General features: G+C 38.3%; 2 protein-coding genes across 12 annotated transcripts in view; both read right to left on the bottom strand.

Annotated features, from left to right (window-relative positions):
* On the bottom strand, window positions 1-10,783 carry CFAP298 (cilia and flagella associated protein 298). Its single transcript, XM_009567132.2, has 7 exons — window positions 10,480-10,783; window positions 7,506-7,673; window positions 5,624-5,691; window positions 3,331-3,489; window positions 2,722-2,853; window positions 483-578; window positions 1-387 (listed from the first exon to the last, which is right to left on the bottom strand). The coding sequence occupies exons 1-7, from the start codon at window positions 10,616-10,618 to the stop codon at window positions 277-279; spliced, it is 873 nt and encodes a 290-aa protein (XP_009565427.2). The 5' UTR covers window positions 10,619-10,783; the 3' UTR covers window positions 1-276.
* Window positions 10,784-11,111: 328 nt separating this feature from the next.
* SYNJ1 (synaptojanin 1) overlaps window positions 11,112-25,572 on the bottom strand; it is a 61,384-nt gene continuing 46,923 nt past the window's right edge. For 2 of the 11 annotated variants that reach the window (XM_054057802.1, XM_054057838.1), the window contains exons 26-32: window positions 24,372-24,419; window positions 22,681-22,719; window positions 22,518-22,588; window positions 18,862-18,970; window positions 17,954-18,174; window positions 16,175-16,198; window positions 14,039-14,175 (exon numbers count right to left, since the gene is read on the bottom strand). In XM_054057802.1, coding sequence (XP_053913777.1) covers window positions 16,178-16,198; window positions 17,954-18,174; window positions 18,862-18,970; window positions 22,518-22,588; window positions 22,681-22,719; window positions 24,372-24,419 — 509 coding nt within the window. In that variant the 3' untranslated portion in view covers window positions 14,039-14,175; window positions 16,175-16,177. Of the gene's footprint in view, window positions 14,176-16,174; window positions 16,199-17,953; window positions 18,175-18,861; window positions 18,971-22,517; window positions 22,589-22,680; window positions 22,720-24,371; window positions 24,420-25,572 lie in introns of all 11 variants that reach the window. The other 9 variants (XM_054057764.1, XM_054057827.1, XM_054057774.1 and 6 more) reach the window with 5 other exon arrangements.

The raw sequence follows: 25,572 nt of genomic DNA, 5'->3' as shown, positions 1-25,572 counted from the left end.
AACATTCTAGTGCATATTTACTAGATATATGATCTATGAAATAGTTTACTATTTCAATATTCAAATTACAAGTTTCTAATAAAATAACAAACTTCAATGGGATTGATTCTATGCTTTGTAGAGAAAAATGCTGCAATGTAAACAGTTATTGAAAACCTATGGCTGGAACAGGTATCTGCTACAGAAATGAAAACTTCCACTTTTGTCAGCAGAATCTACCGCAAACAAGTGTATCGACCAAACAGATTAAAGAGGCAAAAAGGTGTTTGCAGAGCTTCATCTCGGCCCCCATTTGATGTCTTTTACACCATGAAATTGCCTTTTCAAAGCATGGTTGTCCGCCCACTCAGCATTTAGAAATGAGTCATCGTCATCCTCTTCTAGTTTCTGTAAACAGAACCGACAGGTTAAGAAGGCAGTAAGGAATGTAACCTGCGGTTACAACAGCAGAGCTCACATGGAGTAAAAAAAGACATTGTTACCTTAAGTTCTTCCTGCTTTCTGTAGTAATACAGCATCATCTGTTTTTGCTCTTCATGACTAATCAGAGGTTCACGCCCTGGAGCTCCTTGTCCTTTCTGAAAGGGAAATCATAAATTTTACTTATGATAGCATTTGCCATATGAAAGAAGCTGCTATGCAAAGATAGCAAAACCTTTCTTCAGACAATAGGATTTCTCAAACTTAATAAGGTCCCTCAGGACAGGAAAATAAATGTTGAGAAACTTCTGCAGCATTGAAGTGGGAATTATTTTTTCATTTCAGCATCTGAATCATGCTGTCAATTTTGCAGACATCAATGGAAGCTGCAAACAGGATTGAGTCTATTTTACTTAAACTTCTACTCTAAAAGATAAAATAAATCTCTCTGCTTTAAGGCCGTTCTAGATGTCTCAACCATCTTTAGCTTGCCTGCTAATACAGACTCAAAATGGCATATGACTTAGTCAAGCAAGGAAGGCAGGCAGTTACAAAACCCTACAAATAAAAGAAATATTATTTGTTACTACAAATAAAAGACTTTTTTTTTTCCAGGCAACTGTCCTCATGGAAGAAATTATGCGCACAGCAGAAAATAGCTGATGATAGCTATTGTCAACAAAAGCAAACAGAACAGTTTGAATGGAAATGCTGAACCCTCTCTGGAACAAAAAGTCTGAGGTGGCTTAAATTAACGGTCCAACTCACGAATGCAGGCAACCTTTGTCAGATAGAAAACCACTGTACTACTATGCATTCTCTGAAGAGGTCTATCAACTAATTAAACAGTAATGCAACTTCCCTGGAAACCTACACTTCAATGGCTGTTGAATTGTCACAAAATTTTTCAGTCACCATGCTAACAAAGAGAAAGCAATTCTGGTCTTCTAAATGACAAACACATAAATCACTTGACTTATCTTTAAGGAATTCTATTACAGACACCTGCAGATAATAAATCTACTGTAACCTTTAATGCTTTCCATGGCAGAGAAGCTCTTACTGACAGGGAAGTGAAACGCAGCTCCGGAATAATTCTGTGCTATGGGTAAGTATTGTGAAACATCTGACATTGACAAAAGCATCCTTTGAATATGATTTTAGAGGGAGGGAGACACACATAAACACACACGAACAGGGTGAGCATCTTCTAACAAAAGCTCTTAAAATGAATTAAAAGACCAAATATTCTTGAATATGGCATTCGCACCAGAAATGAACACAACCATGTAGTTAGTACAAAATCATTTTGTCTAAAAAGTAAGGAACAGTCCCAGTAACTTGCTGCTAATTCTGATATTGCAAGAACACGGCCACTGCATCAGACATCAGTATACACTTAATGACTGGCTTTTGCTGAAGCATTAGGTCTATAAACTGAGGAGCAGGAGGAGATCTTTGCCTCATTTTAGCTCATTACACCAGAGGATCTTCACAATTAACACAGAAGACCTCATGTGCTTTACCACATCTGATGACAGGGAAGTCTCCATTTCTTTAAAACAAGTTCAGCTGGAAGCTTTAAGTGAGCCACAGCTGACAGCGCAACTGGGTGATGCAGGCCTAGCAGCTTGGTTTTCCTTCTAGCACTCAGCGAGTACTCACTGAACACTTCGGGAAAGCACAAGTTCAGGCTCTTCCACCTGTGTCCTCTTAAAGAGGAGGCACGCCCACATTTCCAAGGCAACCAAGACAGTTTGAGGACCTGTCCAAGAAACTCGGGACATCACAGGCTGGTGACTACTGAGTTATAGACCCTGTCATTCAGACACAGGACAGACTAAAATAGGGATGAGAGATATATGCTCAAAACACTAAAACTGTTTTTTAAAGGCCAGAATACGGTGAGAAAAACATTCACAAGTACAGTCAGAAAAACAGGGCAGAATAAATGACTGTCTGTTCAGCCCTCTGCAATGAGACAGAACTGAGAGCCATTTGAGGCTTTTAAAACTTTTCAGTTTATATTTAATCTATTTTTAAGTACCTCTTTGCTGCACTTCAGGAAAGTGCTACGGACCAAGTAACAGGAACTGCAGTCTTTTAACATACAGGCAAAGGAATTACTAAAGAAATATTTAGAATATAATAAATTAAACCTTAAAATAGATAAGCAGTTTTAAGACACTCAAGTTGGAACTAGTCTAATCCATTTTATACACCTATGGGCAATCCTCTTTCGCAGAGAATGAGACAGCCAAAGGTGAATAACTTGCAAGGAAATCTCTCAGCTATACTTACTTTCTGTATCTTGACAATGATGGTAGTTTTCTCATTTTTACCAACATAGTCAGAGAGCAACTTTGTTTCTTTCAACTCCTTTCCTGCCCACCATAACTGTGCTTGTGATTCTTCTATAACTTCGAGTCCAGCCTGTGAAAAATAAACAAACAAGATGACGCAGGGGTATGTGTTATGTTGGGTTTTTTTGTTTGTTTTTAAACCAGATAATTTTCTGGGAAAATCTTTCTGGAATTCTTAACCTGATATTACACTACACTTCCACTACGCTTTCCTCTTCATATTAATCTACAGCATTTTCATTCATATTCCATCTAATCTTGATCTAACATAAACACTTTGGGCAATAAATTCCTAATACTGGAATTAGAAAGAAACAACAAACTATCTAAAATGAGTTCAAGACTTACCTGAACTCAACTCTGTATGTAATATTTGAAATAAACTTAATTTATCTTATTTCTAAGTAAGCTACTGGTGTACTTTTACATAAACTATCACACAAAAATATTAAACAAAATGAAAACAACTTTCAATGGCAAAAAGAAGAACAGTATAGCACGTACTTAAGCCAGGCACTACACATAATCCAGATACATTACTGCATACATGAGTTCCCGACAAGTCTTCTCTATCTTCAAACTCCATCCTGACTGGATCATGTGGAGGCAATCCCATTGGATACACAATCATCACAGCCCCTCGGAGCTGGTCCAAGGCATCTTTCACCATCTCCATATTAACACACACATTGGCCTGAACTTGTTTCTGAAACACAGGCAGGGATCATCAGTAATTTTAAAAAATATGCAGAAAGACTTTGCTTTGTAGTCAGTTCAAAGGTTCACAGGGGGATATTTGAGCAGAGCTAACTGGCTGCACATAGATATTAGGAGCACAAGTTTTCTCAGCTGAGTAACAACTTCCGAATAAATCACTACACTTTTGCCCCCTCCATCTAGCTGGCTTACACAGGGGAAGGCAGGGAGCGTGGGGAAGGGATCTTCAACTACATTGTGTAGAAGGCATTTAGTAACAAATGTCAGTGAGACAAAGGTATTCGAACAAGTACACATATGACCACAGGAACTGGATGGGGAGTCTTTTGTTCCAAGTACTTGTGATTAATGAACAAGATTCAAAATAGCAGAATTCAAGTGAGGGCTAGAGAAGAGGCCTAAAGCTTGAGGAAAAAAATAGAGCACATGGGAGGCAGAGGAGTAAAGCTTTGCATATTGCATAGCTTATGCAGAGATCTGTAAGATCAAACACTTGAGATCATTCCAAATCCTACTTTAATGGACAGAGGAAAAACAAGACACATCTGGAAGAGAAGAAAAAGTTTTTGCTTACAGATTTAACAATTCCAATATTTTAAGTAACAAGGTTTATGAAAAAGAGAGTAAGAGGATATTGCCTCCTTGTGGGCATTCTTAAACTAGCCAGCGAGAAAGTGTGATTGGTTTCTCAATTTCAGATGATCGACCTTGTTGTTCTTTAAACATACAGGTGTATTTCTTCATTTTCACTATTATAAAGTTATGAACCTAAAAAACCCACTTCACAAACCATCCTTAAATTCATTCACCAGAGAATGGAGGTAATTTCTGGAGTAAATTAGCATGCAAATGCATGCAATGCAGCAATTTTGCAACTTTTTATTTTAGATGACAACATGGTATACAGACAGAATTCTCACCCAGGAAGACCTGCAAAGTGGAGACCAGATCTGCAGATATTTTTGACTCAAGAAGTAAAATTACTTATTATTAATTTCTTCCCTGTTCAGAAATAGAGTTGATGAAATACAATCCAACAGAAAAATGAAGTCTATCTGGAGAAAATCTTTATAGTCCAGAAGGTTTAATCTGAAGTATCTTTCATTTTGTGTAGGCTTTGATACAACTCATAACAGTCTGGCTGAAGTCCTGCCTTAATTCAGGAAAGTTTTGCTGCAACTCAGCACATGGGAATTGCTGCCAGGTGACAGGGCAGCTTCTCTGCTTGCCTCCATGAGGCCTCTGGAAACTCTAAGCTGCTTGCTCTAAATCACTGATATGACACAGTTATCAGCAACAAATGAGCCAAGGCGGCCAATGTAAGTGCACAGGCAACACTAAATTTCAGTAACATTATCTATTTGCATAACTGGCTTAAAGCTGTTTCAAAGTTCCACACATACCAGTTCCCAGAACTGTAGTGGTAGGAAGAAGAAAATTACTTGCAGATGTTTACAAAAAAAGCAATCTGATAATAAATATTACTTAACTTGTGTTTCAAAGTCATATGAAAACTGAGACACAATACAGAACCTCTACAGATCTGCTAAAGTGAAGCTGAATAATTGAGACCATAGTCTCATCAGGGCATACACTCACTCTTATCTTTAAAAACATAAACTCATGGAGACTGAGCTTGAGTCCAAGTGCTTGTAAAACCAAGGCCTAATCTAAGAGGTTAGAACACATTTTTCAATTAATTATATATAAAACTGAAAAGACCCTGTTAACTAGCAAACAGTATTTTATTCCAGGAACATCACAGAATGCAGTTAATTTTTCACCAGAAAACACGACAAGCATTCGCCTAAAGAATGCATCAATAGCAAATTAAGAGTGTATGGATAAAATTAAATGTAATTTAATCATTTAATGCGTTCTTGGTTGCCAGCATTCACTTGGAGTTTAATATCTGATTCCTCAACTTGTTGAACCAGCTTGCCAAAAGCCATTAAGAAAATCATTAACAGAAATGTCAGGTTATATTAGACTACTCACATCACTTCATGCTACTACTGAAAAATAGTCAGCCCTTGCACTGAAAAAAACTCTATTTTTTCTTACAACTACATAGCACCTATTAAGAAAGTCCCACATAACAAATGCTATTTCAGGAAACTTACCCTAGAGATTAATGCCTTGGCTTCCTCTATTGTCTTCTTTATAACTTGCTGCATTTTTTCATTTGGAGCTAAAAATAAGAGACACATATTTAATAGTCTACACTTACTATGCAGCAAACAAGCAAACCAACAGCCCAGGTTATTCTCTACTATAACCAGAAAGCAAAAGAGGCACTACTAAGTTGCAGCCTATTTACCAGTTTGATAGCTTGTTGCCATATTTCTTACTAATTTAAGAAGCAAAACAGTATTTCTCCTGGGAGAGCCAAACTTACTTGTCCAGGAGGACATTTGACTGGTTTTTGGAGCTTCATTTGGGACAGAAGTACTGAGTAGAAAACAACAGCCATAATTTCATACTTGCCACAACCAAAACTGGCTCTCTTTCCCATGCCACACTTATGACTATTGTGGGCTGTGCTGGCAGATGTGCATAGAAGGGGACAAGGGCTTAGAGTTTCCTGACTTTTTTTAAATTAAGATTTCAATCTAACAGCAAATCCAGTTTTGCAAATGCGATGTGCATTTCATATTATAGTTAGCTATTGTAATTGTTATAAAAAGCCTCTCCTCAAAAATAAAAATCCAACTAAATCATATTCATTCACAGTGGAACACTTAAAATGCATCATTTGATGGTATTTAGTTTGGCTCACATTTACATGCTGTTCAATATTATATCTTGGTTAATATTACAAAGCTGTCCTCCCATAAACAAATGCCGGAGTACAATTACAAGTGGTGCTGTCCTTATGTTAAAGTTGCTTGCAAATCTCTACTGTGAGGCCTGACACTGCCCACAACAATGCCAAACAAGACAAGCTTTGTCCGCACGCCTCTGTATACGACACTCAGCTATTTCTGAGAACACACTTAGGAGTGAAAACATTTAGCTATGTTTATGTTCTTAATCAAGCTCAGCAAGGGCTGAAATTTGATTGGGCCATGTATTGTGTTAAAAGAATTATTTTCCCCAAAGGAAGACACTTGGAGTAAGCTGTTTGTGTATGACAGGCTAAGACTCAGTTATTCTAAGATTGCTCCTTAATCAAGCTGCCCTGCAATCAACACCTAAGGGGCTGTGGACCCGACAATAGCTGTTGTGGTGTTGGGAGTACAGGGACAGACAGCAAGAAGCCAATCACGGTCTCTTCTGTGCAATCAGTCCTCACACTCTTGACTCTAAAGTGGTGCCCAATGCACATACCAAGTGCTAATGCAAAACCACTTGGGTGGAGTTGCAGAAGGAAAAACTGTCAGGAGTGATTTCAGCAAGTCTGAGTCACAGTGAATGAGAAAAAAGGAGAAATAATAGAAACAAAACCTGTTAATGTATCTTGGAGCCTCAGGAAAAAAAATAGTCCACAAATACATATTTACAAATAGGGAGAATACATTACAGTGAAGCAGTCACATTTGCTTCTGATCATTGTTTACTTATCTTTAGAGTTCACTTCCAAGCACTACAGTTACAAAGTTAAATAACACATGACCGAAGAGAATACTACTTAGGCTTTTAAATCAACATTACACCATGCCCTAATCCAAGAGAAAAGACTTATGCATGTAACTGATATTTTAGCTGACCTATTGTGAAAGCAGGCTCTTGAAACAGATAAGACTTAAGAAATCTAGGATTACCGTTAATATAGTTTATTTACAGGATTACTTTTACAACTAGCAAATAAACATGAGCCAGCTAACATGCTGGCTTTAAATAAATATTTACTCTTTTTTTTTTTTTTTCTGGTCTTCCAGGACAGTGAGGTAAAAGTGAAAGGTCCAGAATTACAGTTTTCATGTTCCTCATTATATTATGGAAATATATATATGGATTATCTACATCTGTAAGGAAAGGAATATACATTTATGATTGATTTACCGTGTCCATTTCTTCGCCCCATTACATCCTTCTTGAAGACACTTCCACCACTTGGTACACACTTTTCTGCCCACTCATCCTTTAACTTCAGTTCTTCGATTTGCTCGTCTGTCAGTCCTTGCATATTATAAGGCAAGCAAACACCATGTTCGGCCAACTCCTCCATCTCTTTAAAGTGTTTAGAGAACAAGATCAAAAATCTGTGTTACTGAGAACATATCATTTACAAAAGCCTTTCAACTTGCACAGACGCAGGCAAAACTGAACTCTTAGACTTCAGTTTCTAAAGAACTATGTACATAGAATAAATAATGAAGTATACATATGCATACAAACATACAGCTTTATGTGCTGTAATTACATTATGGTTTATATATTTCACATGTATATGAAACAATGTAACAAATGACACAGCGCAGCTATGCACACCTAGACAATACTTGCTGGTCACAAACTTCTTGGTTTTGTTATTTCCTTACTCAGCTTTAGCTGACTGCCTATTGCTTTTGCTAAGTACTTTTGGGATAGCAACGTTCTTCAAAATGGAAAACCACTTTGTTGTTATACAGTAATTAATTTCGTTCCAGTTGAGAAAACACATAACTGGACTTCCTGTAGCTTTGTCCATTCTACACCTGACCCAAAGGGTCAGATTCACACCCAGTATGAAATAAAACATAAACAGAAGTCTGTACAGTAATCTATCAAGAAGCAACGCTCCAGGCTAATTCTAGATGAGACAACAGAGAGGTGTAAATGCTGGTTCCTGATGCCTAGTTCCACACAGTTAAGGGCAGTGTGTGGATGCACTTCCTAACCCTGTTTTCGAGACTACAGCATCTGATCCAAGGCCTGTACGCTACATTTATCACTCTCCCTCTGATCAACTTATCTATCCACCAGCCCATTTCACAGCATCCATTCCTTGAAGGCCTTCAGCCTCTTGACCATGACCATATTAATTAAAGCATATCCTCCTTGTAACAGACACACCAGAAGTACCCCAAGTTCCAGGAAATGGCAATTCTGTTCCCATAGCTGCAAATACAGGCAACCACAAGAAAACATAAAGGCTGAGACTAAAGCAGCAAGTACTGTGGAGCAACAGCGGCAGATCCATAGAAAGAATCATTGCTGAAAATATGGTAACCACAGTGTCTGCGTCTGGGAATTTTTTAACTTCAGGTTATAGAATTATAGAATTGTTTAGGTTGGAAAGACCTTTAAGCTCACTGAGTCCAACTGTAAACCTAGCACTGCCAAGTCATCACAAACCCATGTCCCTCAGCACTACAGTTAGGCTGATTAGTGATGAGCCTCAGTATGGCTTCATAACCTACAGACTTCTTTGTGGCTGGAGTACATTGGGTATAGATGGGCTGCACCTTTCCCTTCTCATCTGAAAGGAATCCCAGCTCATGCATTCCCATGCTGATCCTCAATGCAAACCAAACTGTGGCCAGCAGGGACAAACATCTGCTTTACAAAAGCTGTCTCCTCAATTGAACTAAAGCACTAAACAAGACACATCCAGCAACTCTCCGTCACATGGCCAGTGAATGCTTTGCATTGTGTATGGGTGAAGCAACACAAGAATTTTGTTCACACGTAGGGTTTACGCAGTTGCTATGGGACAGGACAGGCTGCAGTTTGGAAGGATTCTCAGCTACGTACAGTGGGAAGCTCAGAGCTCCAAACAGTCTCATAGAATCATTAAGGGTGGAAAAGACCTCTAAGATCAGGCTGAGAGAGTTGGGGTTGTTCAGCCTGGAGAAGGCTCCAAGGAGACCTTATAGCTACCTTCTAGTAGCTGAAGGGGGCGTACAAGAAAGCTGAAGGACTTTATTTATAACCACACATAGTGATAGGACAAGGGGAGATGGCTATGAATTGGAGAGGGGCAGATTTAGACTAGACATAAAGAGGAATTTCTTCACAATGAAGGTGGTGAGGCACTGGCACAGGTTGCCCAGGGAAGCTGTGGCTGCCCCGTCCCTGGAGGTGTTCAAGGCAAGGTTGGATGAGGCCTTGGGAGGCCTGACTTGGTGGGAAGTACCTCTGCCCATGGCAGGGGTGTTGGAATTACATGGTGTTTAAAGTTCCTTCCAACTCAAACCACTCTGTGATTCTGCGATCATCCAGCCCAACCGTCTGCCCAGCACCACCCTGCCTACTAAACAATGTCCCTAAGTGCGGTGTCTAAATGTGTTTTGAACAACTCCAGCTAAGGAGACTCCACCACTTCCCTAGGCAGCCTGTTCCAAAGCTCCACCACTCTTTCAGAGAAGAAATCCTTCCTGATGTCCATTCTGAACCTTGCCTGGTGCCATCTGAGGCCACTTCCTCTTGTCTCCAAAACCCAAGGGCCACTCCAACACCCAAAGGTGTGAATCATAGAATCATTAGGTTGGAAAAGATGTCTGAGATCATCAACTCCAATCTTACTTGTCTACTACTAAATCATGTCCTCAAGCACCTCATCTACCCGCCTTTTAAACAGCTCCAGGGATGGGGACTCAACCACCTCCCTGGGCAGCCTCTGCCAGTGGTTGATCACCCTTTCTGTGAAGAAATTTTCCCCAATGTCCAATTTAAACCTCTCCTGGCACAGCTTGAAGACATTCCCTCTTGTTCTGTCACCTGGGAGAAGAGACCAACATCCACCCCTCTGCAACCTCCTTTTAGGTAGCTGTAGAGAGCAATAACTTCTAGCTCCCCTCGTTTATTGCCTATGCTGCATGCACTGGTGCAGATGCAGTTCAGTTGGGCCGTTGATCCCACTGCACTCCTAAGGGGAACAGTCTTAATTCCTAAGCACCTCCTCACTGACTTATCTAACGCTTCTGAGGAGCCATCTGAAGTGGTACTCCTCACTTCCTGCGAGGCAGACCAAGGGTCCTCGTCAGCACACCACCCCTCGGAGACTGGAGTGAACGCACGCTCGGTTCGGCAGGTGCGCGCTGCAGGCCGGTACCTGAGCAGAGGCGCTGCACCTTCAGCCTCCCGTTGTAGATGCGGGCGACGAGGGGCGCCAGCTCGGCCAGGGGGGCGCTGCCGGCCGCCTCCAGCAGGAACTGGCTCTCATCGCCGCGCTTCACGTGCAGCCGCACCATGGCGGCCACTCTCCCTTCACAGCAACCGGCCCGCGTCCCTGGATACCGGCGGCGGGAAGGCCGCGAGGGGGGCGGGGAAAGACGGACGCGCCCGGCGCTTCCTGCCCCACCTCCCACACACACCGAGGGAGCGGCGGGGGCACCACCCACCCCGCCACCGCCCGCCCGCCCGCCCCTCAACGCCTCCACGCGCCGACAGACATTTCCGCTTCCGGCCCTAGCCTCGCGCCCGCAGGCACTTCCGCTTCCTGCCCCTACCGCCCGCCCTCCCCTTAAAGCCACTACAGCCGCGAGCAGAAAGGCACTTCCGCCCTCTCCTCGAGGCCACAGCGCGCCCGCACTTCCGCTTCCGTCTCTGCCCCCCCCACGGCACCGATGGGCTCAATGGCTGTTAAAGGCCCCACGCCCCCCTTTCCCCGCGCTGGAGGCAACGGGGAGTGAAGGGTTCCCTGGGGGATATAAAGAGAGAAAAGGCAGCTCAACGTTCCTTAAAGGCAGTTATGTTTATTTCATGAACGCTGCAGGGCGGGGGGACCATGGAGGGGGTACAGCCTCGAGCAGGGGGTCGGTACAGGGTAACAGAGTCCATGGGAAGGTGCTGAGCGCCGCTAGCTTTGATTCTTAGCACTTATTCTGCTAGTACGTAATTTTGTTAATACACATCACAGCAGTTTTATATATATACACGCACACACACACACACACACTCATTTTGGGAACACTTGTGATCTGTGCAGTACTTGGCGGTCAATCTCCGTAATCCTGTAAAGTGTAGAGGTGCTGATATCGCAAGGTCCATTTCAGGCAGTAGAGTTGGTTTTTTTATAATCATCGTAATTAAATATTCAACAAAGAACATATTTATCACGTTAACTCCCACTAGCAAAAAGGTTTCCCCCCCCCCCGAAAATTGTTTTGCTAATGTTAGAATATACCGAAACACCAATCACACAGCTGTTTATAGCAACAGTTTAAAACAAGTTAATTCACAGACCGAAGCACAAGGAGTAGAGTACCGCCGCGGTTTAAAGTGTACAAGTACTGTCTAATGACCTGAACAGAAAGAAGCAAAATATAAAACTCACTATTGTCACTCCTCGATCCAACTGCAGCTCACGGCTAACCAGATACTGCTTAAAGGAAGAGTGGATTACTTTATAAATAATGTTCTGATATGATTTGAGAGTTTGAAAATAAAAAAAATACTGTCATTGCGTATTCTGCTACTATAAATACAATGATAGTGTAGTACGTTGTGTTTCAGAACCAGTCTGTTCGCAAGTAAGCCAATGCACGTAGACAGGTAGTTGCAGTCCCCCAAGAGATGACAACGTTGTGACACATTCAGCTGGATGAAAGGATGCAGCTTCGTATACAAGTTATGTCCTAAGAGGCTGTGAATTTTAAGAACTGCAGGTTCTATAGCATACATAAATGCAGCTAAAGGAAGCTGGTTATTTTTAATTGTCTCAAGATAACAATGTCTCACGTTTTATGTAATCTCAAGTGAGCTTCAGAAAATCATAGAAGCACGAAGAGCTGTGTTTTTATAGCATAATATGTAGACCTGTGACTTGGCCTTCCCTAGCCTCAAAGCAGCCCCAGCCAGAGAATGGTCCCTGTCTCTGGGCAAGGAGTTGTCACTCATGGAGTTTTAACTGTAAAAGTGACAAATACTATTGCTCAAATCAGAGAATTACCATTCTGTTTTCTTTCAAAGTAAGATTTTAAAAATATAGCAGGAAGCCAAGTAGGTGGGGAGGATGCTGAGCAGACAGCCCAGTTGCAAAAGATTACTTTCTCCCTCTCTGCTGTAGTATCCAGATTCACTCACTTGGGGCTTTCTACAGGACAAGAAAACCCTTCTAACGTGCAAAGGAGGAGAGTGGGACAAGCCAACTTTAATATGTTGTCTGCAACAGGTAAAGACTACTTCATATTTTAAAAACCAAGGGGAGTTTTTTCCAGATGTTGATCAGTTGTTTCCAGTTTGTGGAAAAAACTATCTTTAAAATAGCAATGCATAAATAGATGATATGGAACAATTATTCTGAAGTAATGCTAGTGAGTATATGCCACGATAAGACGTAAAGGCTGAAATGTACTGACACAGAAAAGTCAAAATACTGAATATATTAATATGCAAAGTTCCATCTGTATTTTGAAATTAAACACTTTCTGTTGTGCCTCAAATTCAAGTATAAGCCTTACAAATATCAATAGCCTCTGTTATAAATTAAACAAGTTCTAAACAATACTTGTTAACATTCAAATCTCAAACTTTGGCAGCTCTTTGGTAAATACTTATAAATATCAATTAACAAAACAGTAAAAAGGGAGTGGGGAGGCTACCAGCAGGGAGCCTCTTTTTTTGATATTCCACAAAGGGGAAGAGAAATGAGAGAGCTCCCTAAGCAAAAACTACTTCCAAGAGTGATATATTTTAATGAGATTAGTAGCTCATCTTTTTTCTGTCTATTCAAATACTACTACATTGGGATTTTAATAAATTTCAGACAATTTTTTGTGCTCTACCATATATACATATTCAAAATTTATACACAGACAATAGTGGCTGTTTATGAGTAGAGTTAAGTTTCAGTGCATTTGACAATTAATTATTGCACACAGAATAATCTCAAATGCCCAATTATTCTACTGGATAAACGTAGCAACAAATACAACCTCTTAACATTTTTTAACATCTATCTTTCCGTAAAATCTTGTGTTGGTGACACCTTAGGTGCCAAAGAAGTGAAAGGATCTGCGGGGGATCTGTTGCTGGTTATTCTTGATGGTATAGGAGGTGCAGGTGGTCTTCTTGCTGGCATTGTATAGAAGCAATCAGTAGAACTTTTATTCCAGTCATTATCAAAGTTAAACTCTGAACCAAGAAAAGTATTTTGTTCAGTGCCCAGCAAATCTGGAGATCCAGCTGACTTCCTGGAACTGATTTGCTTAAAATCTGGAACACTTGTAGATGGCTTTAGCTTTACGTTAAAATTATCATCATCGTCATCAAACGTTACCCATCCTTTTGGCTGTACATTTTTTACCATGAGAGATTTACTTCGCAAGCAAAAAGTGTTTTCAGATGCATCAACGGAAAATACAGGCTTGCTTGTATTACAGCTGGGGGGATTTAGAGAAGGGAAAGGATTGCAAGCGGCACGTCCTTCTAGTATATGTGAAGTTTTTTCAGACTCTTGCATTTCTGTTCTAAATGGGTTTCCAGCATTAGTTCTTTCAGTGAATGGATTTGTGCAGTTCTGTCCAGTAATAAATGGATTTGGAGAGCTGCGCATATGTTCCTGGGATGTGTTAAAGGCTGAAACAGGAGGCATTGCTGGCATGCAATTTACAGTATTCAAAATATCAGCACTTCTTTGTTTTGCTGAAGGCAATTGCATCAACTCCTTTTGGTTTAAAGTTGGAACAGGTGATATTCGAACAGACGTCTGCATCTTTGACACAAGCTGCTGAAATGACAAATCTTCAAAAGGGTCACTGTTTAACTGCGTTTCAAGTTTAGTGCTGAACGTTCCATTTGTTTTAATCTGGAAAGAAAACAAGGTGCTTAGTAATCACATGGCTGTCTGCTACTATACTAAGATTATTCCCAAGTCCCCATTTCTCACTCTTCTATGAGAGGAAAAGAAGCTCTTGGGCTTAAACTGAAACTTCAAGACAGTTTTGGTTGTAACTTGCACATTGCACTTGCAGAACAATCGCTTCTTTTCTGGAAAGCAATAAGCCTTAACACCTTCTCTGAAGAAAAGCCTACTAGCTGTTAAACACAATTTCCCCCCTTGTTGGTTGATGCAACTTGGATCTACTTCATGCATGTCAGAATCCAAGCCAAAAGCACTAGTGGACATTGTAAAAGAAAATCTTTAAGAAACCTGGGAAACAATGCTGTATTCCAAACAAGTGATAACCCAACACAAATATGAAATAAAAAAGCTCTAGGTTTCATTGTTTGAGAATTTATGACACTGATGTTACAAGCAATATTTAAGCATCACAATGAAAGGAAAAATTAGTGTTATTAGTGTATGCACTTAAAACATTTCTATGTAGACATATGCATCTGTAGGTACCACCAGAGCTTCTTGACATGTGAAGGTACAATCATCAGTTTGGAATATTTTCAAATGGCAAGTTATCATTGTTTAGAATAATACCAAATGGAGAAGACAGAATTTTCTCCACAGAACTTCACATCTTTCAAAAACAAAATATTCCTGATTTTATAAATGTCTTCAAACAATGCAATTTTCATACTTTGTAACAACTGTCCGAAAAGGGACAGAATATCTACCTTTGTTCAAGTCATCACACTGATAGAACAGAATTTGGAGCTTCCTCTTATTAAGCTTTAATTCTTTGCATTCGGTTAAGTTAAAACAGCTTCTGAGAATTCAAATTTGTTTTAACGCACCACCTCATTACACTCAAATAGTTTGAATATTTAGCATGAGAATTCTGTTAACTAATGATTTGTTGAACTAGAGTGCTAGCTAAAACTATCACCTAAAACACAATATTATTATAGCCTAACATTAATCTTTAAACATCTTGGTTTTACTGCATTTATTGTGAATAGTTTAAAGCATGTCTCCACATATCCACTGCCTAAGTAGCCATGCAAAATTAGTTTACAGGCTTTAGAGACTCTTAGGAATAAATAAGATTATTATAAGTTTTTCCCAGTGTACCCAGCATACCAATTTCTTTTAAAAAATTGCAGTTATAGCTTGAGTTGGTTGGCAGGAGAAATGAACTATGAGGGCAACAATACATTCACTCTGGTGATTTTTTTTTTTTTGAAACAACAGTAACAGCTACATGCATTCCTGGTACTGCTAAGTCAGACAATTCTAAAATAGATGAGGCCTAATGTTACCAAGCCATAGAAGAGTTCAATACTGATATTTTTATACGTATATATTAAGTGGTTTGGAAAATAATATTAAAACAAAGGCATCAAGTATCTGAGGGGGAAATGTGAAAATCTGAACTGTAGAAAGAATGTAAATCAAATGCAGCTTTGCACCAGCTGGTTAAGTTCTGTGTTGATTAACCAAGTAATCAAAAAGTACAAGATCCCGAAGAAACAGTATGTTATCTGTTCTTCGAGAAACGTAACATATGGGGTTTGTTTTGAAAAAAACCTTTGGCAGTGCAATTGCATCAGAATTTATTTGTATTAAATAATATAATAGGTGTTAACTCCAACACCTATTCATTTTTTTCCAAACAGACTGAGAACAGGAGATTCAGCCATGACTAAGCAACATACATGAGGTTCCCATTGTTTCATAAAAGATGATGAAGCAAAATATTTGCTATGATGCTAATAAATACAGTTAACAGTATCAATTTTAATTGCATTATGAAAGGAAAAAGCAAACTATGGTATGACAGTCAATTCATTAATGGGGACAGGTGGTTTTTAACGTGGATGAGACTGCAGATGTATGAAAACAAGATTCATACATCTTTTCTGCTTGAATAGATGGAGACCACATACAAGATTGGTAAATAGTCAGATACCTGTTACCCTGATGGTTGCTCCTGCTTGTGAAAGAGAAACAGACATCAAAAGGAAAGAAAATTAGGAAGAAAATCCAAGTAACAAAGCAACCTCATGTTAAAAATACACTGCACAAAGCTGTTTTCGAGATATGAATACAAACCAAAATTATTACACACTATACCAAAATTACAAGAATTTTACTCTTGATGATCCAATTCTAACCATCTATTAACGTGAACAGCACGATAGCCCTCATTTTGTGTTGGTGTAATCACATCTCTATAGTAATATGTTTTCAGTATGAAACAAACCCTTAAGACTTCTCATTCAAAACGAAAAATCTCCTTAATTTACAATAAAAAACTATTTAAAACAACTGCTTTTCTTTTTTCATGTATTGCTTGGTGACCTCCAGTCTCCTGAAAAATAAATGTAATTTTCATAATAATTTTGAAGGAACTGCTTGCACCTCTTTCACAAAATAATCAGCATTATAACTACATTTAGAACATATGAGGCTTTCAAAAGTGACACAATGCAATCTCTTTCTATTCACAAAATTGGCACATTCTCAAGTACCTTATGCATTTGTGAATATTCTCTGCTGGAAACACTTTATACTTTCTAACAAACTATATATTCAAATATATCCTCCATTTTTTGGTCTAAGTTTCCAAAATTAAAAAAAGTTAACAAGCAGAGAGTGGTTCATCAGAAAGAAAGGAAAAACATTTAACGATTTTTCAATTAGAATTCAAAATCAAATCACTGAGGACTGAATTTAGCTGCTTCATTGTGGTATGAAATAGACATAAATTTAATGCTTTAGTGAAAGTGGGCTTCATATGTAGAGATAAGGTAAAATCTAAAATACTGATGAAAACTTATGTAGTCATAAATATTCACAGCTGAGTTTGTTAAAAAAAAAAAACCAAAAAACCAACAACAAAACCACCAGAAAACAAAATCAGAAATTTACTCTTGGTAAGGATTGTGTGGAAATCCATCAGCTTCAATAAATTGGTGATTTTATTCAAGTCGATACAGTAAAAACTAACAGTTTAGACTTATGTACATATAAACGACACTGAAAATCTACATTTGCATTTTTTCAAACAGTAAGAAACTATGGCTTTTCCTAGAAAAGAGGGTATTTTTAAAATAACACTCTAAATGGTCCACCAAATCAAATATTTATGTTACTGTATTACATTTTCAGATTATTTTAATTGACACTGGCAAATGGGAAGGAATGTATTTCTATTAAATATCTATCAGTATCATCTTCCTGAAACGAACAGCCATCCAAGCACCACATCATGGAGTCTATAAAGTTTACTTTATAATCAAAACTGTGTTAGATAGTTACTAGACAGTTTAATTCATGCGTGTGTCATTATAAAATCAGATTTCTTTGACCAAGTATTTTTCCATACAAAGTTGTCAAATGATAATGTAGTTTTAAGAACAGTAAGTTGTAACTCTGTAATACGAAATCCGAAGTTAAATGTTTAGTATTTGAGATATTAGTTATACAGGGACAATACATAAACAATTAAGTATCACAGAATCATAGAATAGTTTGAGTTGGAAGGGACCTCAAAGATATCTGATTCCAGTCCCCCTGTCATGGGTTAGTACTATTGTATTAGAGCCTGATTATCTTTGAATACAGTCTTTTGGCCTTTATTTTTGTTTGTTTGCTTGCTTTAGGAGTTTCTGATAAATAGGCAGCATTCCGTACAAGCTGTGTTAATTTACATAATGAAAAAATGTATATACAAGGGTTTACTTACTTGCTGCTGTGAAGGTGCAGATTCAGAAGGCAAACTGTGAGATGATCGGCTACGAGGAGGCGGTTGTGGGGGTTCCAGACTTTGTGGGGCACTTGTCTGAGATGGATGTGAAGCCACAGGTATCAGAGGCTCCTGCATCCTCAGCACAGGCGGTGGCTGAGTGGTGGGCTGAGCAGGTCCAGCAGCCTGAGGCTTCAGTGGTTCAGGAAGCAATGGTGAGCCTGCAAGCACATTTGGAGTGTTCTTCACTGTAAAGAATTGTAATAGAAATCTTAAGGACAGCATGAATGAGAACATGTGGCTGTGGAAGCACCAAGCAGGACTGCAGAAGAAGGGGCTCTAAGAATAGCAGGTGTTCATGGCAGCTAGATTAGAAGTCATCAAAAGCTCAGCATATCTCCATTACAAATTATTACTATAGATACAAAATAGAGAACCAGGAACAATGTCATTCTTAAGTGCACTTCAGCTGTATTTGAAAGTATTTTGGAAGTCACTATTATGCATATTTTGATATTAATGCAATTAAAAAAGTTTAGGAAATGCTTTGAGATTCAAACATAAATGCTACTCCATATATTATGATCACAGAGCAACCACTGCAGAGAACAATCCAGTGATCAACAGCTATGACAGGACACATTAATATGCCCAAAGCAGAACACAGCAATCTGATCAAAGTTCCTCCTCGTGGCATGAACTCTGTGGTTCTAGATCTCTGTAGATCTCCTCTGTCTGCTTCCTGCTATCTGATAAGGGTTTACAATACTTGTGGATGATCAACACTAACAGAAAGAGCCAAATATTGCTACATATCTTAGCTTCTAGTGAAAAAGGAAGACGTGTTGAAGGCAAAGCATTCAAACTAGGGACAGTTCCCCTTGACTGAATTTCTAAAGTAAACTTACTCCTTGGCGGTTCAGCTGGTTTGGTTTGAGTTTCAGATGCTGGTCTTCCCCCTGAAGGGCGGACATGGCTTTGTGGTGCACTAATAACTCCAGCTCGAGGTGGAACAGTCTAACAGAATAATTGGTAAAAAAAATATATATATATTTTTTAGTTCTACTTTGGATCTGTAGTCATCTACTGTTAAATAATTCAGGATAACTAGGATTCTGAGAAAAAAGAAATTCTTTGATAACAGTTGCTGAACTATTTTTTTTTATGCACATATCAAAACAAATAATATTCTCAAAACATTACGAGGGTTCAATTCAAAGCAAAGTATTCTTACAACACGTTTCAACTTCATATAGATATTTACCCATGCAACAATATTTGAAACACTTATTTTATTGGTATGTAACTTTTACCTACATTTGCAAGCTGTTATAAGCAACAAAACCAACAACTATTTGATTTGGAGATCTTGTAAGAATACATTGATAGCTCACTGTCAGTGCAGTTTGTAGGCACCATCTACCTTTTAGTCTATAATTATGGCCTATCATTTGAAAACAGCAACTACAGTCAATTTTTATACATTAAAAGTCCAAGATATGCATAAAAGACCATGATTAGTTCTTTTCTCTTAAACTTGTTTGCTAGCTGTATGGCAGATACTCCTGTTCCTCAGCAAACAGAATTAATGAAACATACATTCTGTATCATCTGAAGGCTGGAGTCTTCCCAAACTTGCTGGAATAGAAGTTAATATGCCAGAAACGAAATTGTTCTCATGAAACAAAATAAAACCCCTCTACATCAGTATTTAGAGAGAAATAGGAAACTTTTCCAGATTACAAGTGAAGCTGAATGAATTACAAATACCACATTTGAAAGCTAACTGTAAAGCATTAGAACAAAAATCACTGAATGGTTTGGGTTGGAAGGGACCTTAAAAATTATCCAGTTCCAGTCCCCCTGCCATGGGCAAGAACACCTCCCACTAGGTCAGGTTGCTCAAAGCCTCATCCAAACTGGCCTTGAACACGTCCAGGGATGGGGCATACATGACTTCTCTGGGCAACCTGTGCAAGTGCCTCAATGCCAAATTTCAGAAAAGAGAAGAAAAATAAAATGATCTTGAGGCAAGATAGCTTGTAAGTTTTGTTTCTTCTAAAATTTTGTGTACCTGGTACATTCTTAGAAAATCCAGCTAAGAGTGGATGTTCTAGAATAAACTGTTTTCAGAGCAAACTCTGTTACACAACTCTCTACACAAACAAGCTTTAAGAACAAGCAAAGAAATTTTAGCACTACAAAGCAAGTATCATTCTCAACCTTACTTTTACTAGATGCATGTGCTGTACTTCAAAGACTTTGCATAACATCTGATTCATTATACTTGGCTGAGTCCATTTAACAACTTTCTAAATGCTTTAAACCACCTAACCTCTGAAATCTGTCTTCCCTTTAATTGCCAAGGTGCATATTGTCATTTCTTTGAATATTTTGAAAGTAGGCAGAAGGATAGTTGGATTAAATGTCAAAATGTATTAAAAAAGAGAAAGATATATCAAAAAGGCAGAGAAAAGAAACAGAAAGGAAGTCTTAACGTAATTCTCAGTGGGAAGCGGCACCTGCCGTGGTTACTGTCCCTGGTCCTGAAATCCCTGACATGAAATTCTGCCCAAAAAACAACCTAAGAAAAAAGGAAGCAGCAATGTCAGTTGGGAAATGCCAACAACGGTTGAGCTAAAGCTGGAAAAGTCATGCAGGTCTTAAGAGATGTTTTTTCAAAACTTATATTACATTTATTTGTTTTGTTTGTGTGGGTGGTTTGGGTTTTTTTGTTTTGTTTTGCTTTGCTTCAGTTTTTGTTTAAGAAAATCTCAACAACTGAAAATTGAGATTCAGATTTGTCCTGTTAAATTATGCTGGCAACTGCAGTACCGTGTTCCCTTCTGGAAAACAGTAAGCAGCTCTAACTGTAGTTCAGCTTGGGTGTGAGAGTAAGAGACCAGTACTAGTTTTTTTCTGTCCTGTTCATGTGAACAAGAATTCTTGCACTTATGCCAGTTCCAACATACTGGTGGAGTCTGTTCTGTACACCAGATTTTTTTTTTTTTATTTTATTGTTTTGATTTAGAAATGGCAAATTCTGTGCTGGCTCCAGATTGCAAAAAAACCCCCCAAACCAACAGTGAGACATGTAGAGATAAATTAGTGTATTCTTTCCTGTGTATACCAGGTTTTCCTTATTCAAATTTTAGAATCTGGGAAGATAACAAAAAAGTGGAAAGATCAGGAACTGTTAACTGTGGCAATCAATCCCTCTAAAAAATGAATCAGCAAAAATTTATTTCAGTGCTGGCTTTCAACAACAGTTTTCAGTTGTTTCAGTAATTTATAAGAGTAGAAATGGCAATAATAGTAAGGTTCAACCCCTTTAAGCTCTGCAAGAACATTGCGTCTGCACAGCTGACACTGCTTGTTTTGGGGTTTTTTTTGCTCATTTAGAAGGTGGAAAAGGACTCTACAACCTTTCATAAAACAAATTTATATGGTTTTAACTTAAACTCTCGTGGTTAGCTGCATCTTTATTCGAATTGCTTCTTCAGTCTCTCTCATTTGGAACAACTGGTCTATCACTTTACCTAGAACAAAGATATGACATTAAAGAGGTGGCACCATATTTGTAGATAGGTCAAAAACCTCATCAATATCTATCCCACTGACATTTATGCCAGCAGAATGCTTTTTAGTCCCACTAAAGACTCATATCTGTGCTCTCCATCCTGCCAATGTTGTTGTGAACATTATCCCAATGAGAAGTGTGGAATGCCTTTGAGAAGGAAAACAAAAGTTCTCCAACAAGAAACTGATAAGAAAGAGCCAACTTTTGCTGCTATTTAGTCTATAAAATGTCTAGGCATCGAGAGGTCTGATGTAAGTTAAAGAGCTTGAAGCTGCCACAACAGAGGGAACAAAGTAAGCACAAATCCTGTGGATGATGTAGATATATAAAGAAAAGTCCTTTATGATGCTGCAAAAATTCTCTCTTTAATACACTTGAAAGTCTAAAGAATCATCAACAAATAATACAATTTCTTAGTAATTTTTTAAGATTATAGATAGCTATTAGAACAGTTCAATTCCACAAACGTTTGTTTAATGTTTTGTTGAAATAGTGAAATGTTTCCCTTTTACTCGAAGACCCTTATCAAAAATAATTTTTAAAACAAGGTACAAAATTCCATTACACGTAATTAGCAGTATGATATATTGACTGCCTATATAATACATTAACTGCCATAAACATATACATTTCAGCACAGAAGATAAGATACTTTATCATACTAAATCAGCAATGTAGTCAACAGGAGTATATAAAGAATAACTTTGCAGTTATTTGAAAGTGGACATAACATGTGGTACTATTTGGGAGCCTATGAAATGATTGCATAGAGCACAAAACAATAATGTCCACTATATATATATATACACATATATATTCTAAAGTATTTTTAATCAGCAGACAAGAATTGCTGAGGGAATTAACTCATATAAGCCATAAAATGATGAGTCAATTGCAGTTTTCTTGCATCTCACAGAACCCCATCACCAGCAAAATAAACTGTAGAAACTTAGGAGGAAAATTATCTTAAGACATAATTCCTACCGGTCTGGTTGTACCATATCCAGCAGTTCCTGTGCTTGAAATTCCAGTTGAAGGTGGAGGCTGATTACGAACTGGAATAGATATTGGAGATTGCTGACTTAGAACACTTTTCAAAAATCAACTTTCTGTATTAAAATTAGTACAAAGCATGTATTTGTATTACCTAAGTTATCTTTTCTTTGTGTTCCAGGACTTTTTTGTGCTTTGAAGCATGGGAAAAAAATTAGATTATCTTTGTTAGATAAGGTACAAATGGGTATTATATACAGCAATGATACACTAACAGAAATGGGAGCAAAAAGACATTAGTGATTTTTTAGAAGTTGTTATACATAAAAGTCTATCCATTGGCTAAGCACACACTTATCTCATGGTACACAAAGACTTCGCCCCGCTAATTACAAATTAAGTCGAATCACCTCCTATTTGTCGCAAGCTAAAGATGCCCACTTGTACAGGTACCCTGTGTTCTCAATCATGCTAGAAGTTTTCTTTTGTAGTATATTCTGCTGATATTCTAACAGCAGTCTTTAAAACAAAGAGAACTTATGTAACATGCTGATTCAAAAAAATCATGCCAACAGAAGAGTACGTCTGTAATTATACATGTTTCAGCAAACCACAGGGTCTATGCTGAAGTTCCTCAACCTACCGTCTTTGTTTATAGGATAAATATATTACTGCATCAACCTCAACATTTACATGCTGATGCGAACAGCAGCCTTGTATGCAACATTCAAGTTGTGAAGTGCAAGATATGAAAAAATTACCTTTACCTCAGAAAAGTGGACACATTCTAACAGGCAAAGAAGTTTATGATTCTGGCTTGTGTTTCTGCTGCCTATTTCCCAGGAAGGTAAAATCACTGCGTCAGTTACAGTAACTGGAAGGAATACTCTGTGGTACATAAGACACTTAGTTTATCAAAGTGACTTCCAGTTGTGAGGCTACCCTGCTGCTTTCTTAGAACTAGTTAGAGGGGGTTTCTGGGTATAATTCTCAGTAATGCAACTTGTACCCTGAGCAAGCTGACTCCAGTTTACCTCCTTTGAGCAAGGGAGTGGACTAGATAACCACCAGAGGTCCCTTCCAATCTGAACTATTCTATGCGTATAGTGATTTTGCCAGTTTAGAAAAATAAGCCAGTAATACAGCCAAAATTAACTGTACAGAAAGACATCTTGATTGTGACTATATTAGGACTTTCACTGTTTTACCCGTGTTTACTACAAAGGGTCGTGTTCCTGAGAGAATTAAGAAGAAACCCAAAACCATGACTCTGCTGACATGGCTAAACAGGACCCACTCAGCACTACATGCACATACTAGTGTGCAAGATAGATGCTTCTCATATATGTGTATCACATACATTTATGCACCAGAATGACATACACTATATTTTGTAGATATAGCTCTTTAGGAAGTGCTAAAAAATATTAAATTATATGCTAAATTATTTATATGGAAATTTCTCACTCCAAAATATAGGTGCTATGTAGTTCTTTATGGAAAAAATAGGCTGTCTAGATTCCCAATTTAGTTACAGGTACAGTATTTACTCTGGCAATCAGTCAGTTACAGGTTCTTCTGAGAGTCAGTCTTCACAATATTCTTCTTGATTAATGCAGTCTAAGTTTTCACTTCATTTTTTCATAAACGAAGACTGCCTTCTATAACAATTCACACTATGACTGAAAAGCAGAAAGCAACCTGCCTGTCTGAAAATTATATGAAATAAGAGATCGTAGACAATAAATATCTTCATGAAACCACCTTTAGTATCACAAAGGCAATAACATTACTCAAATATTAAATTAGAAATCTGTTTCTAGAATACAAAAATTTTTATGTTACCTTCTACTTCTCTCCTAGCTACCCCAGGACTGGGAGGAGCTCCAAGACCTTTTCAGAGAAAGAAGAGAAGCTGTACATTGCATAAGAAAAGCAGTAGATTGAGAAAGTAAAACCAGAAAGAACACTGCCACAAGACAGCTTTACATAATTTAAAAATGGCCTGGCCAGATTGTAGTTACTTGTAGGAGATAACTGTTTGCAGCAGCATGGGGAAACCAGACTGATACGAATTAGAGATCAGCAAGTACTATCATATTTTGAAGTATGCTATTATTTCAATTACATTGCAGCTGAAGAAGAATTTAATTTCTCCAGTATTCACTCTCCACAAACTCTTGTAAATTCAGAATGATATTAAAAGTCAGTCTTGAAACTCTTCTAAAGCAGAGCACATAACTATACTCAAACATATGAGAACACACATCAGTTGCAGCCTGCAACGTTAAGTCTGCTTCCTGTAATTCAGGAAAATACTATGTAGTATGTTTCTGCCAAGACTACATATAAATAAGCAGGTTTATGGAATAAGGAAGTTTCCAATTTTATATAATGTATGGTATCCTACAGAATTGTATCATTAAGTTATCTCCGAGCAGCACTCTGTACTTGGTAAAGCTGTATCAACAGATGCACAGTAGATGTTATAGTTCAGATTGAGAGAAAGAAGATTTTCAATCATGCATAACCATGCTGAATTATTTTATTTCTGCAGTATGATCGAGCATGTACTGGGTCCATAAAATTGTATGGTAAGAACATGTCAGAACATAGGTAACAGTAGACAGTATGCAAGGAGAAATCCTTAAGGCATGCGCATAGGAGTAAGTAACAGTAATATCTGGCAACTCTGGAATGGCTCAAATATAGAGGAAGGAAAGGGAGCCAGTGTTCAAGAAGCCTACCTTAAAAGCAACTTTTGCCTTAGCGATGACACAGCCTCATGCTTTCTCATCATGTGCCAGTGTGTGGTATCTGCTCAGGAGCTCTCTATGATCTGGAAAGAGTGCTGTGAATTTTGTCAGATACGGGTGGAGGTGTCACTCAGAGTAGGAAGAGTGAAGGCTGCAGATGAGGCTGATACGTGATTATCTCCAGAGATGTCAAATCTCTGGTTTTGCTGAACATCTGGTTCAAAGATGTTAAATACTGGCATATGTTACATATTCTATAATCTGGGTGAGTGACAGGCTCTGCCAATTAA

Source organism: Cuculus canorus, chromosome 1 (assembly GCF_017976375.1).
Source record: "Cuculus canorus isolate bCucCan1 chromosome 1, bCucCan1.pri, whole genome shotgun sequence".
In the NCBI taxonomy this organism is placed as follows: Eukaryota; Metazoa; Chordata; class Aves; order Cuculiformes; family Cuculidae; genus Cuculus; species Cuculus canorus.
Note: the sequence above shows the minus strand (reverse complement) of the source record. Positions and strands in the feature narration are given on the sequence as shown.